Genomic DNA, 14,527 nt, shown 5'->3' with positions numbered 1-14,527 from the left:
GTCATAGCCACAGCTGGGGAGCTGCTGGTCCTACTCCATGTGATCCTGGGCTGGCGGGAAGCTGGTTAGGGAGGGTAGCAGGGGGTAGGAGAGAGAACTCAGACTCTAGCCTGGACCAGGTCAGCGTGTATTGGCAGATGGGTCAGGTCAGCTCTGGGCACACAGGCCTACCTTGGCTGCTTCAAATGCCTTAGTCTGACATATAAGCTTCTGCGGACAGTGGGAAATGTAAAAAGGAGAATAGGGTCGCCCTACATGAGCCAGGGCCCTGGCCTGCTGCCACATACAGGGCCACCTTGCTGCATAACTGCAGAGGACACTGGGCACAATATATTCCTGGTGAAGGGTGTGTCTTGAGAGCGTGCAACACTGCTGGACCACAAGGAAAACGATGCTGCAATTGGAATTTCTGCTTTGGTGAGGGGCCTACCCCCTTCCTGACCGACTTACCTCTCAGGGTCTAAGACACACAACGTTCACACTGACCACGGGCCTGGACGAATGGAAAGCGCTCTCACTATGTCGAGTGGTGGTGACACAGTAAATGCTCTCTAGAGCAAGGACTGCCCTGGCTGAGTCCTAGACATGCTTAGCCCACATGTACAGGGCTGCTGGCAGCACTGAGCTCCAGAGACAAAGGAGAATATAATAGTGAGAGGATCCGGATCATTTCTAGACACGTGCTCTGTTTCAAATCAGTCTTCAGGGATTTCCCTGTCATCTGTTTACCTTCTGGTCATTAAAGTGAGGAACCCTGTAATGATGTAGATCATTACTTTTTCCTCTCTTCACTGTCTGTCTAAGTTTGTACAGAAAGGACCTTTTAGCAGCACTAGACCACCTGGACCAGGGCTGGGTGGGGGCTGCCCTGCTCCTTGCAAACCTTCAACCCCCTCCTGGACAAAAGGAAGGACGAGAGGGGCTAATCTGAATGGAAAGAGCCTGCTGTGCACTGAAGCAGGCCCAAATCCAAGCAGGTGGGATTCTTTTGCCTTACAGATAGAGAATCAGAGTCAGGACACAGGAATTGCTTTCTGAGAGCAGATTTGGAAGGCTGCCTCCTGGTCCCTGTTCCATCTGAGACTATGCCTGTGAGGCAGAGTTTGGTTGTCCAGACAGACACCAGTAGACTGTCTTGTCCTAAGGCAGGGGCCCCAAACCTGGATCTGGAGGGAGAGAGCAGGAAGGCCAATTTTAGACATGAGTTTAAGTGGCGTTCTCTAAACCAAGTAAAGGTCTGCAAGAGGTGACTTTGGGAGTCAGCAGGCATTCCTTAATAAAGCTTTGATCTTCACTTGATGTTCTGGGTAGGTTTCAAACTGGTCAAGACTTAAAGGAGAGGGGGAATGTTATTGCCAACCCAAACTTCTGGCATGAGGTTCTGAGGTGCTTTTTAAAATGGAATTCACTTGAAATTCCCATATTTTCCCGAATGACCAAAATTTAATTCTACTAGTAATGTCATAACTGTTAATAGACAAGTTTCAAATGATGGAAAAAAGAACATATTGTACAGATGAGAAGTTACTAGATTTGCACCTCAACACTGAGAGGATGGAAGTTAACTTTCATTTAATGAGCAACAACAGTATTTGTTCCATTTACCGTCTCCTCACCTTCACTATTTTCTCCTTAAAACACTTTGATAACACTATTTCTTAAGATTTCCAAACTGGGACATGTTTGGTAATATATTTCTTTAAATGCACCGCATATTTTTAGGCTCATTTCCTATCTGCTTTTTAGAGATGATTCATGCCTCTTTGGCCCCTTCTAATGTCAATACTCCGCTGGGTGGCCTGAGGCTTTCAATGTGGCTACTGGTGCCACTGGCCCTGCTGCCCCTGGATGCACTTCTTACTTTGGGCCACAGTATATATATATAGAAAGATCTCATATGAGAATTGTCTCATGGCTTCCCTACAGATCTTCAGGGTAACTAAGGCAAAGGCTACATCTAGTGTCTGAAAATCATCCAGAATGAGTTTTCCTTTCAGATTAGAAGACTGAAAAATAAACAAACTGAAAATACGACTGAATCAAGATGCAACTTGATGAAACAAGACATGATTTTGTGATCAGAGTTATTGTGTTTTTACTAAAAGGACATCTTGTATTGAGGACTTACCAACTTAGGGAGAAAAAAAGACGGGGTGAATTTTACAGAAATACATTTGAGTCGGTAACAGAAATGTTATGATACATAAACAACACGGAAAAATTCCAAATCCTTCTAAGCAGGGCAAGTCCTTCCCCATTTTGGCTTGCCAACTCTTGGAATGCTTTCCATCTGGGGCTCGAGCCTCATCTCTCACCTGTGGAATTGGCCCTGTCTGAAAGGGACAGGGATGTGCCAACGGGCCACGGGCTGCCCGGGTGGTAGAGATGACTGCGAGCTGGAGAAGCGAGGCTGCTGGAGTGGAAATGATGGTGAGGGTTATCGAGGGGATGGATGGGATGGGCACTAATCACAGCTGTGGATGAACACAAGACAGAGAAGTGCTTAACATGCTTGCACAGACACACACAAGTCACAGTTCAAGAGCAAAGCCACCCCTGCCCCTCCCATGCAGTACAACCATTTCCTTGGCTTCTAGGTGGCAGCTGGCTGGATGCGAACAATCAGCCATGGATGTTACATTTCTTTCTTTCTTTCTTTTTTTTTTTTTTTAAATCAACACGCTCCTATGCATACGTACACACATAAAAAAACCTCTAAGGAATATGTACTAAAATGTTACTGGGATTATCTTGTGGGGAAGTGTGGTCAGGAGTTAAAAAAATTTCTTTTGGTTTATCTGTATTTTCCAATTCTTCTACAATAAGTATGGATTACACGATATATTACAAATATCCATTTGAATATGTCACAAAATATAAATCCACAGGCAAACAAATGATGGTTAGGTTTCTATTATTTTTTCTCCTGCTAAAAAAGTAGAAGTTTCTTTTCCTTTGAGTATATTCCTAATATGTTCTGTTTTTTCTTATTGTTGAATGAGGCATGTGATAGGTATTTAGGCTGAATGGATGAGTAGCTGTTTAATCAGTTTTCATATCTTAAAAGGAACTCAAACAGAACTGAACTCCAGTCTAGTATGAAAGCATGAAACACAGGCCCATGGCACCATCTCTTACTGCTTCTAGTCTGGGAGCTCAGCCACATTCATTCACATTTTAAAATATAAATGGATCTTTCCTAATTGCCTCCTTCCTTCCCACAATGGTTAAGGAATTAAATTTGCTGTATTTTGCTAACAAATCCAAATTTCCACACAGATATTCCATATACAACTTTCTATGAAGACAAAACACTTCTTTAATGAGGCTTCATTATCAATCCTAAAGATGCAAACAAACAAAATCAGAAGCCCGGTTGGGGAATAAGCTTCTCTTAGGTACTCCCTTAGAGTAGTTGTAGAAACAGAATGTTTAAAACCAACATGGACAGCTCTAAACCCCTCTAATAGGCAAAGAGGTGGGGCTGACTAGGAACACAGGGGATCTTTTTTGTCCTCTAAGCCAAGAACTTCACAAACCGTGATAAAACTTAATTAGCCTTTGGAGTCTATTAAATGTCTCTGTCACCAAGGATCTCCCTAGATCTCTGTGGGGCTACTCAACATTACTCTGGTGAAGAAAAAATCCTAGTCAACAAAATAGACACTTTTATTCTCCAGTTATTTCCTAACCTGGCCTCCTGTCAGACAAGCAGATGGCACAACCAACCAAGGACCCTGGAGTGTCCTTCTTTTCCTTAAGGCCTGGGCAACAAAACAGGGGCTTTCCCTGCTCTCAGAGACCAGAAGGCTCAGGTGGTCCTTTGGAATAAAACTTGAAAAAGCGGGCAGAGGAGGTTTCAGGGGAGTCTGGGGATCAGCATCTTCTTTAGGGGAAGAGAAGTGGTTTTTAGAAGCGGGGAGCTTCAGCATCAGTGTTTTCCAGAATTAAATCCAGGGCAGAAGAAGCCTCCTGACTTTTACCTAGGAAGTACAACCTGAAAAGCCTTCTAAGTATGTAGGACTCTGACACAGAAAAACAAAATTGACTTTCTCTTTTTAAAGGCATTTCCAGTCTTTCCAAATTGGGTAAATAAAAAAGAAGACAATGTGAAAGTGCCTGCTTAGAACATGGCTGGCAATCGGTGGCTGTCAGCTGCCTGGGGTCCTGGCACTTCTGAGCAAGGCCTTTTACAAGGTTGACTGAACCTCAGCCCAATGTTGGCAAGCTCTCCCCAGCAGTGCTCATCTGAAGGCCGGGTAGGTGAATAGTGGGACAGACTCCAGGGAATCCCAACTTGAGAAAAAGGTGGAGCCACGTGGGGAAAAGGGGATCTCAAAACCTGAAGGTCACAAGTGTACCAGAGTACCTGGTTTCAGATTCTTGAATTAAAGATTCCACTCACTCTCTTAAATACTGAGGCACAAATTAAATAATATTATATATTTATGTGTACTCCCCATCCCCAAAAAAAGAAAAAGAGAAAAAAAATAACTGATACCATCTGGTACAACATATCTTTTCTCCTTAACATTTAAAAATAAGCCAGTTCAAGTAAAAACTAAAATCTTGTACAAAACAAACAGTCAAGCTACCATCTTGCTATACATCAAAGGCAACTGGAATGGATTTACTCTTTTCAGTCAATGTCTGTAGCCCTGGGACCCTAGCCAGGGTACCTCCTATGAGAAGAAAACCATGTTTTTCCCTTTTAAGCTTCTGGGGTCAGGTCCTTTTTTCATCACAGTCCCTACTTTGTGCAGAAATAACCTAGTAATGAATTAGCCCTTTCTCTTTCAAAGCTGACTTTCAGAATCTAATGCCCACATGTCTGTGCACAGTGTGTGAGACATTGTGCGCGTGCGTGCATTTACACACTTGGGCGTTTCACCAGTTTCCAAGTATAAGGAGCCATGGCTCACTTCTTTGTGTGTAGGCTACCTGTGATCATTTCAATCTCTCTCACTTGTCGAAAGAGAGGTGGCTGAGAGTTCTTGAAATAGGCTATCTTAAATGAATAAAAAATTCAAAAGCTCATTTAGGTTAAACTGAAAAGTGATCTAGTGGATGCTTTCAGGATTTGAATCTAGGTATCTGTGTTCGGCTTACTGGGCACCTGTTCAGCTTACAGTAAATACTTCTGGTATAAAACTTAAAAAACTTGCTATTAGTAGGCAGGTGGCCTTTTCACCCTAGGAGGGCACACAGGGGACCTGCACCTGAAAGCTCCACTGTGCTAGGTAGTCTGATGGCTTCCCTACCTTGAAAACAGTGACAAGAGAGAAGACACAGTAGTTTGAAAAAAAAAAAAAAGAATTTGTTTGTTCTATTGTTTTTTTGGTTTCCAATCATGATATTTAACTTACTTTAAATTTCAAATATGATTAAAGGAGGCCAGGTAGCTTTTATGCTTATCAAAGTGAGGCATGATCAGATAAGGTAGGAAAATTTTCTTTTAAAAACTCCATTCTATAAGCTTAAAATTCTCTAAAATATAAAGTCCACCAATTAAAAATAATGACAGATGCCCATCAACACTGAATGTGTATCAGGAAGTCTAAGGAATACTGTGACATCCTGAGCTCCAGCCTGGAAGGATGCTTCTCCATCCCTACTGTGGAGATGCTATGCACACTGTTAGGGGGACTGGTTACTTCTCTGTTAAATACTGTGCCTCAGTATTTAACCCTGGGAGACTAGGGTAGTTGGCTTTTTAGCTTGTTTATCTGAAGAATAATAATCTCAAGAATAATGTTAACTGCAGAATATGAAAGTGTTTGGTATTTCTTGCTCAAGGTGCCAAGGCTCTGGTAGGTCAGCTTTTATGTCAGGATCAAGTAAAGTAAAAGAGATCATTCATAGTGGTTCCCCAGAATGACTGGGTAGATTGGCAGCACAGGGGAAATAACTTTTAACTTACGCTGGGGTGGCTGGGAGTCAAAGGGCATCATCATTTTTGGTCTCATTCCCCGCCTTCCAGCCAGTGTAGACATGCTGTCCTCTGATTCATGCCCTAGACATCAAACATGGAGGTTAGTTATAAGCATGTGCCCTAGGCCACTAAGCAGCCTCAGAAGTAAAACATTTCCAGTGGAGGGTTCAGGACTCACAAACAATATAATGGGATAAGGTGTTTCTGCAGGAAGTGAAAAAAGAGGAAAATGGTCAGTAGCATATTACAGGAGTAGGTGCAGTTGACACAATGCTGCCTACCATGCTTCAGTGTGGTGTCTGTGAGTAAGAGCATCCAAACCAAGAACATTCTGAACAGCACAATGAGAGGTAGACTCCAAATGAAGGGATAAGATAAACAGAGGCGTAGGCTCGGCTGACTCAAATGCTTCAGTTATCAAGTTGGTGACACATGAGAAGACACCTAACATATCTAGAAGGCTGTCTCATCTGGGTACAGAACCTCTCCCCTATAATAAGCTTTTTTTCCCCCAAGCTATCTATTTTTATCAGATGTTGACCAAATTCCACAATACACAATTCTTTAAACCTAACCTCATATAGGAATCACTAAATTCAGGCGACTGTAGGAAATGGAAAATGATTTAAATGGAAATAGTTTCCCCACATCTGGGGACAACCTGCACCTCTATATGAATTCCGCCTTTGATGGATGTTGCTGTCCATGGAATTGTCAACTGGTGTGATATCTTGAGAGTTACGAGGAATTGGAGTATCAGTCATGATGGGGTTTGGGTCTGGAGACTTATCGATGGGTTTCAGCTCCAGTCTCTCATGATGGATCCAGAGGTCAGGGGGTTTGACATCTTTGGAGTTCCCTTTGTACTTGTGGGAGCCATTCACTGATTTGCAAGCAGCTCGTTTCCTAGGCACAAATTTAAGAGGGTGTTTTTTTAAAGTAATTCTTTGGAACTTATTTATGAAAAGGCTTGAATAATTAAAACTGCCCTCTGAGAGATGCTTCAAGCAAAGGCAGAAACTACAAACACACAAACAACAAGACAACAGAAAACAGGGGCAAGAAGTTTACTGGGAACAGTAAATGTATCTCTGCTTTGTCCCCACATATTTAAAGATACATATAAGGACATATTCAACTACTTGCCTGTGCCTACTTTTTAAAATTATTATTATCAACACACTAGACAGCATTCTAAAGCAGGTTTCTCCTCAAGTTCCAATCAACAGAGAGAATGTCAATTAGAAATATAACAATGGAACAGAGGCAGAATTTGTGGCTTATACAAGAGGAAGGGAACAACATTTCAGGTAACCCGTACCAGGACTACCAAATGGGTAAAGTCAAGAATGCAGACAACAGCGTCTACTTGTTTATGCCTTAATTTCTTCATTCACTCACTCAACACTCACTCGCCCACTCAATAAGCATTTATTAGGTATCCAATGAATATTGGTCAATCCCTATACTGGAATGCTGTGCCCTCAGCATTCTCATCAGGTGAGAAAGACAGATGTTCAACTCATTATTTTAAAATATTTTGAGCTTAATGAAATGCCAAGTGTCATAGTTATCTCTTAATAGCTGGCATACAGTGGATAGGACAAACCTGGAGAAAGAGGTGACACTGAAGTTAAGACTTAAAGGGGGAAGGGTGGAAGATGCTTTCCAGATTAAATCAGCTTATATCAAAGCCCTGAAGCAGAGCACAACAGCCTGTATATCAGAGGGACTGTAAGAAGTTCTGAGTGGTTGAAGCACAGTGATTCATATGGAGAATGATACGAAATGCTGGAAAGGTAGCCCAGATCATAAAGGGTTTTTAGAGATATGTCAAGAGTTTAACTTCCCTCTATGAGTAATGAGAAATCATTACATGATTCTAAGCAGGAGAGTAAGGAAATAAATTCTGAGTTAAAAATTTATATCAACTGTGGTATGAAGAAGGGATTTATGGGGGTAGGGGACAGAACGGGAGACCAGCTAGGATGCTACTGCAACAGTCTTAGCCATGACTGATGGTGCTCTAGGACCGTGGAATGGAGAGAAGAGGCAGATTTGACAGTTATTCAGGAGGCAGCAATGATAAGACTTGGTGAATAAATGATGTAGGGTGGGGTGGGAGTAAAGAAGTAAGAGGAGCAGATGATGATGACAGGGTTTGAAGCTAAGCCATTTCCTAACACTGGAATCAATGAGGTAGAAGCAGGCTTGACAGAAAAGATTATAAATTCTGTCTTGAATCTGTTGAGTACCTTTGAGACATTCGAGTGGAAATGCAGAAGAGACAACTGGGCGTGCAACTCTGAGACTCAGAAGAGAGGCCTTGGCTAGAAATAGAAATACAGAGTAACTGGAATGAAGATAGTAAATGAAGCCATGGGAGCAGATATTACTGGGGGAGAGTACAGAGGGAGAAGTAAGTCTAGGACCAGGTCCTGAGGAAGGTTTGATAGCTAGGTAGATAGGAGGAGCTGTGAAAACGTACAATCATGACATACAGGAGAAGATAATGTTTCGAGAAGGAAGGAGTAGTTGAGTTAAATATTGTTGAGAGATTAAGACAAGGACTAAAAAATGTCTGCTGGCTTTAACAATATGGAGGTCCTCAGCAAAACCAATTTTGGTAAAGTGCCAGGAGCAGAATCCAGATTGACAAGAACTGAAGTGTGAGTACAATGAAGGAACGGACGAGTGTATACAGTAATCAAGAAATTCTGTAGCAAAGGGAAAGACAGGCTTATAAACAGCTAGTGGTAAGGACAAGGCAGCAGAGTAAGGGTTATAATTGTAATTTCTTAAGATGAAAGAGGTTTGAGCACACTTAACTGCTAAAGGGACAAAGCCAAGAGAGTGAAAGGTTACCTGTGCTGGAGAGGTGGTAACAGCAAGTATAAGGTCTTAGAAAGATGAGAGCCACCAAGATCCAGAGGTTAAATGGAGAGCTGGCTTCAGGTGGGAGGAAGTACACTGAAGAAGGTGTTGGACTGCACGGTGGCACCGGAGGTAGTTCTCACCTGCTGAGGGTGAGGTAGCTAATAAGGAATATGTTGAGAAGCAATGAGGGGCTAGGCCCTAAATGCTGTCAAGCTTGAGGTTGTGAGTATATAAACAGCTACAAGTAAAGTGGGAGGTACTTCAGATATCAGAGAGGAAGAAAAGTAAGAAGAAAAGCTCACATGTATTTTTTGGTGGTTTACGAACACCGGAAAAGATGGTCATTGGGAGCTGGGGAGGGAAAGCCCCATGAAGACTCGATAAAATTCTTTTAAGCAAAAGGATCCAAATCTTTTGCAGATTTGCAGATTCAAATACAAATAAAGATATCAAGATTTCTGAACCTAGATATAAAGCCAAGTTCATAAGAGCAGATAAATTTGAAATGCCAAACAAAGAAGCTTGCGGAGGGACGCCTGAGCGGCTCAGTGGTTGAACATCTGACTTTGGCTCAGGGCATGATCCCAGGGTCTTGGGATCGAGTCTCACATGAGGCTCCAGGTAGGGAGCCTGCTTCTCCCTCTGCCTATGTCTCTGCCTCTCTCTGTGTCTCTCACGAATAAATAAGATCTTTCAACAAAAAACACAACAAAGAAGCTTGCAGAAAAGTTCTAGAGTAGAAATAACATCATCTCTGATGCTTTTAAGAGAAACAATTTTCCATAATCAAAAGGAGACAGGGAGAGGTGTAAGAGGCAGAGATCAGGACGTTTATAAAAGGAGCCCCCGTTCCCTCAGAAAAGAGATGCAATGCAAGCTACAGAAAGCTATTTTGTGGTAGGCCAAAGAAATATTAAAAACCTAACATAACCTATACAAGGGGACACAGAACCATCACCAGCAGCAGTAAAAAGGTAGCCTGTACTTGTTCTCTGAATTGAAAACAAACACACTTATTGTTATTAAACACATGCATCTTGCCTTGGGCAGGGGAATTCTGAGGGATAATCACAAACACTGACATGAACTTGTCTTTCTCTTTTATGGAGCAATATCTCCATCTTATGATTTTCTAGGATCCTGCTATTAAAGTCATTTTATTGCCCATAATGTGTTTTTTGCTATTAGGGGTAACTCGGCAATCTTTTTATTTTTGGTATCTGTCTCTTTGTCGAGATACTATATGTGAGTTGAAAGTGGTCTAGGTCAGGGATTCTCTCAAGTTGAGGAGCGTAGGCTGTTATTAAGCAGTATTATAACTGAATTACCTCACTATCTGCTCTAGACAATGACCACAACTCTCAACATCCCAGAGGAGTTCAGGGGGAGCAGCCATTTAATCTGATATGCCAATTATAAATGAGCCTTTCTAATTTACTAAAGCGGTATATCTCCCCACTGACCCCCAACCTGACCCTGCCAGTCCTAAACTTTTTTTTTTTTTAAGATTTAAAAATATATTTTAGAGAGAGTGCATGAGCAGAGGGTGGTGGTGGTGGGGGGTGTGAGGGAAGAGCAGAGGAAAGGGGAATGAGAAACTCAGACTCTGCACTGACCATGGAGCATGACGTGGGGGTCTATCTCACAACCCTGAGATCTTGACCTGAGTTGAAACTAAGAGCTCAACCATCTGAGCTACCCAGGCACCCCTTGAAAAATATTCTTAAATTTAGATGTAAATAAGAGGTCTGTAGTTTTCTTTCATTTCAGGTGGCATTTGTACCATGAAAAAGCCTTTAAGTATACCCATCAACTCCTGTGCATCTGGTTCACCATGTGCACGCACAAACAGTACTCCAAAGCAGCTACCAGCAAGGCTGGACACAGTCCACTTCCCTCTCCACGTCTATCCTCTACTTGGCTCTGTGACTTGAGAGGTTGAGTTAAATGAACTCGATCTGCTTTACTTGGCAACCCTGCTCCTGGCTTCCAATGGATTTGGCCAACCGAAGACACAGCCAAGAGACTGGAGTGTAGGAGGTGTTTTTATCCTGTCCTTTCCCTGCTGGACTAGAGGTTGGCAGAGGCGACATTTCTACTACCACACCTAGCTCCTGTTAGGAAGCCCTCTCCTACTGCTTCAGACCTCTGAACAGGGCTCTCTTCAGAAAGACCTCACGCCCTTTCAGGCCTAAGGGTGACAGTGGCCTATCACTGCTGCTGGGCCTTGAACATCTCTGCATTGTCTCCTAAGCCTACCAATGACTCTGTAAATGGTCCCTTTATTAAACTTCCTTTCACCCCTTTTGAGTGTGCTTCCTCTTTCCTGCTAGAACACTAATATACATTTAATAAGAAGAACTATTCTGCATTTCCCTTCAAAATATTTAAAACATCACTTTTCATGTATAGTTAATCCTTGAACAACATGGGACTAAATGGGGGGGGGGGTGTCCACTTACGTGCAGACTTTTAAAAAAAGTTTTTATTTAAATTCCAGTTAGTTAGCCATACAGTGTAATATTAGTTTCAGTTGTACAATATAGTAATTCGACACTTCCATACAACAGCCAATGCTCATCACAAGTGCCCTCCTTCATTCCCATCACCTATTTCATCCCTTCCCCACTCACCTCCCCTCTGGTAACCACCAGTTTGTTTTTTATAGTTGAATCTGTTTCTTGGTTGGCCTTTCTCTCCCCCCACCCTTTTAAACTTGTTTTACTTCTTAAATTCCACACAAGTGAAAATTATATGGTTGTCTTTCTCTGACTTATTTCACTTAGCACACTACGCTCTAGCTCCATTCACATAGTTGCAAATGGCAAGATTTCCCTTTTTTATGGCTGAGTAATAGGTCATTGTATATATAAATACCACATCTTCCTTTTTTCCCTTCATTTCTAGGGTTAGGGTTAGGGTTAGGGTCAGCATGAGGGTATGTACCTAAGATCCTGCAATTCAGAGACCTCTCCAGAAGGTTAGGTGTAGGGTCAGGGTTTAGGATTTGGGTGAGTGTATGTGTCTGATATCCTACAGTTCAGAGACCTCTTCAGAGAATAAAACCCCAGACTTCTTGGGTAAGAACAGACATGGCAGCCATCTACTGGGCTGAGGTAAGGAAGAGATTTGGGTTTCTAAATACTCTATAAATAGATATTCAATTGTCTCTTCGGTTTTTATCTTTACCTTTATATCCATTTTCAGAAATATCACCAATTCTTAAATATTTGGGGTCTTCTCCAGAACAACTAGGGTGCTTCTCAGCTTTTCTTACCATGTGTTCAGAAACCCACTTTTCACATCTAGGATTAGGGTTAGGGCCAGGGTAAAGGTATGTGTTTAGTAGCCACGTGTGGACTATTTTTTTGATACAGTATAGTACTGTAAATGTATTTTCCTTATGATTTCCTTAATCCTTTTCTTTTTTCTAGCTTTCTTTTTCGTGAGAATACAGTATATAATATATAACATACAAAATAGGTGTTAATCAACACTCTATGTTATCAGTGAGGCTTTCTGTCAATAGTAGGCTATTGGTAGTTAAATTTTGGGGGTATTAAAATTTATTTATTTATTTTTTTAAATTTTTATTTATTTATGATAGTCACAGAGAGAGAGAGAGAGAGAGGCAGAGACACAGGCAGAGGGAGAAGCAGGCTCCATGCACCGGGAGCCCGACGTGGGATTCGATCCCGGGTCTCCAGGATCACGCCTTGGGCCAAAGGCAGGCGCTAAACCGCTGCGCCACCCAGGGATCCCGGTATTAAAATTTATATACAGATTATTGATTGCATTGGGGGGGTCAGTACCGCACCCCCCACATTGTTCAAGGATAAATTATATTCTATGTTTTAGCTCTTTGTACAAATCTAAATACAGAAGTCACATAGAAGCGAAAGAATACATAGCAAAAATCATGGGTTACATTTGGGGCTCCTTACTTTTTCTGGTGAGAAGTGGTGCGCCTGGTGCAAAAGACAGCAATGACCACAACCACCACAATGGTGACAACGCCAACAGAAACAATGATGACCAGCAGCATGCTACTGTCCAGGGGAGAGGTGGGGCTTCCATGCGGGCTGTTACTACCTGTACAGGGAGAACCAGTACATTTGTTAGTGTTAGAGAATTCCAAAAATGCACACACTCAGAGTATGGAAACTTCATGGAGCTTTTTTGTAATACACTCGTCACCTTGTATACAAGTGTTCGTGTAATTTAGAGAGCCAGGTTTCTGCACTGTGTACAGTTCTTAACAGTGCCTTGCACAAACCTGGAGTTCAATAACAGCTTCTCAAATTATACTAAACATTTTACTCAAAGAAAGGGCCTGCACCCTGGTGTTTTATGTTACATTATGCATAAATTTGTCTTATAAAACACCAATTGTAAATCATTTAGTTTTCTGACTTTCAAAAGCATTTAAAAAATATATAGTCACAACAAGCTTAAGTTTTTTCCCCACATATAGATGTCTGAATGTCTGAGATCACACACACACACACACACAATACAGTCTGCTTTTATAAATACAGTCTTTGCTAAGTTAATTCTCTTATTCAGTTTCAGGAAAAAGTAAGTCTGTACATGTGAATTAATTTGAAAAGTATTTACTGAGTAGTTAAGTGCCAGACATTGTTCTAGGTACTAAGGATGCAACAGTGAACAACAAAGATGTAGCTTCTGGGATGGGGGCAGAAAAATAAACGAGTAAGAAATTATTAGTAATAAGAGCCATAAAAAAATAAAATGAGGGGATATGACACAGTGACTGGGTGGCTATTTTAGATTGAGTGGTTGGAAAAAGCTTCTCTGAGGAAATGGCATTTGAGCTCAGATTTGAATGACAAGGAAGGTCCCACCATACAAAGATCTGGAGGAAGAATATTTAAGAGAGGGAACAGCTTGTGGAAGGATCCTAAGGCAGGAATGAGCTTAGGAATGAGCTTCAAGGAAGAGAAAGGCAGTCAGTGTTGCTCAAGAAGAAAAGTGCAGAGTTAGAGGGAAGCAAGTGAGCAGAAAAAAGACAGACATGTGTGTCCAGAGGCTAGATCATTTAAGCCCTTGAGGAAGTTTAGCTTTTCTTCTTTTTTCTTCCAGTTATTATTTCCCCATTGCAAACAGGAGGAGGACCAAGCTTTGTATTAAGGCCTTTTATAATCTACCTCTATTCTGTTTTTTTTTTTTTTAAGAGTTTATTTATTCATGACAGACACAGAGATAGAGAGAGGCAGAGACACAGGCAGAGGGAGAAGCAGGCTCCACGCAGGGAGCCTGACATGGGACTCGATCCCGGGTCTCTAGGATCACACCCCGGGGCCAACGTGGTACTCAGCCGCTTGGCCACCCGGGCTGCCCTAATCTACCTCTATCCTAATTCTTGCTCTTCTACTTTCTGAAACACATTTTTTTTTTTTTTTTGCTTCCCACCTCATTACAAAAGTTACACATACTTACTACTTACATTAGACAATATGGGAAATCCCACCACACAGCTCTGACTACCACAGGCATCTGGTATCTTTCCTTCCAGTTATTCTCTCTCTCCTATGTAACAGAGCTGTACAAAACAGATAAGCTTACCAAGTAATGAGGGTTTAGTTTCTAGAAGTGCTTAAGAAGAATCATTCTACCAGTCTGGGAGACTGTGGAAGAAATTCCTAACATGAAGATATGGTTTGGGAATCTGTGTTTTAAAAAAGTTCCTAAAGTGAT

The 14,527-nt window shown here is 41.8% G+C and overlaps 1 protein-coding gene across 6 annotated transcripts in view; it reads right to left on the bottom strand.

The window, feature by feature from the left end:
- NEO1 (neogenin 1) overlaps positions 1-14,527 on the bottom strand; it is a 241,092-nt gene that overhangs the window by 6,695 nt on the left and 219,870 nt on the right. For 5 of the 6 annotated variants that reach the window (XM_077881793.1, XM_077881796.1, XM_077881795.1 and 2 more), the window contains 4 exons: positions 12,754-12,901; positions 6,600-6,838; positions 5,921-6,013; positions 2,316-2,474 (listed from right to left, as the gene is read on the bottom strand). In XM_077881793.1, coding sequence (XP_077737919.1) covers positions 2,316-2,474; positions 5,921-6,013; positions 6,600-6,838; positions 12,754-12,901 — 639 coding nt within the window. The remainder of the gene's footprint in view (positions 1-2,315; positions 2,475-5,920; positions 6,014-6,599; positions 6,839-12,753; positions 12,902-14,527) is intronic. The other variant, XM_077881799.1, reaches the window with a different exon arrangement.

This window comes from Canis aureus, chromosome 32 (assembly GCF_053574225.1).
Source record: "Canis aureus isolate CA01 chromosome 32, VMU_Caureus_v.1.0, whole genome shotgun sequence".
Lineage (NCBI taxonomy): Eukaryota > Metazoa > Chordata > Mammalia > Carnivora > Canidae > Canis > Canis aureus.
The sequence above is the reverse complement of the archived record's forward strand: the minus strand, read 5'-3'. Positions and strand labels throughout refer to the sequence as shown.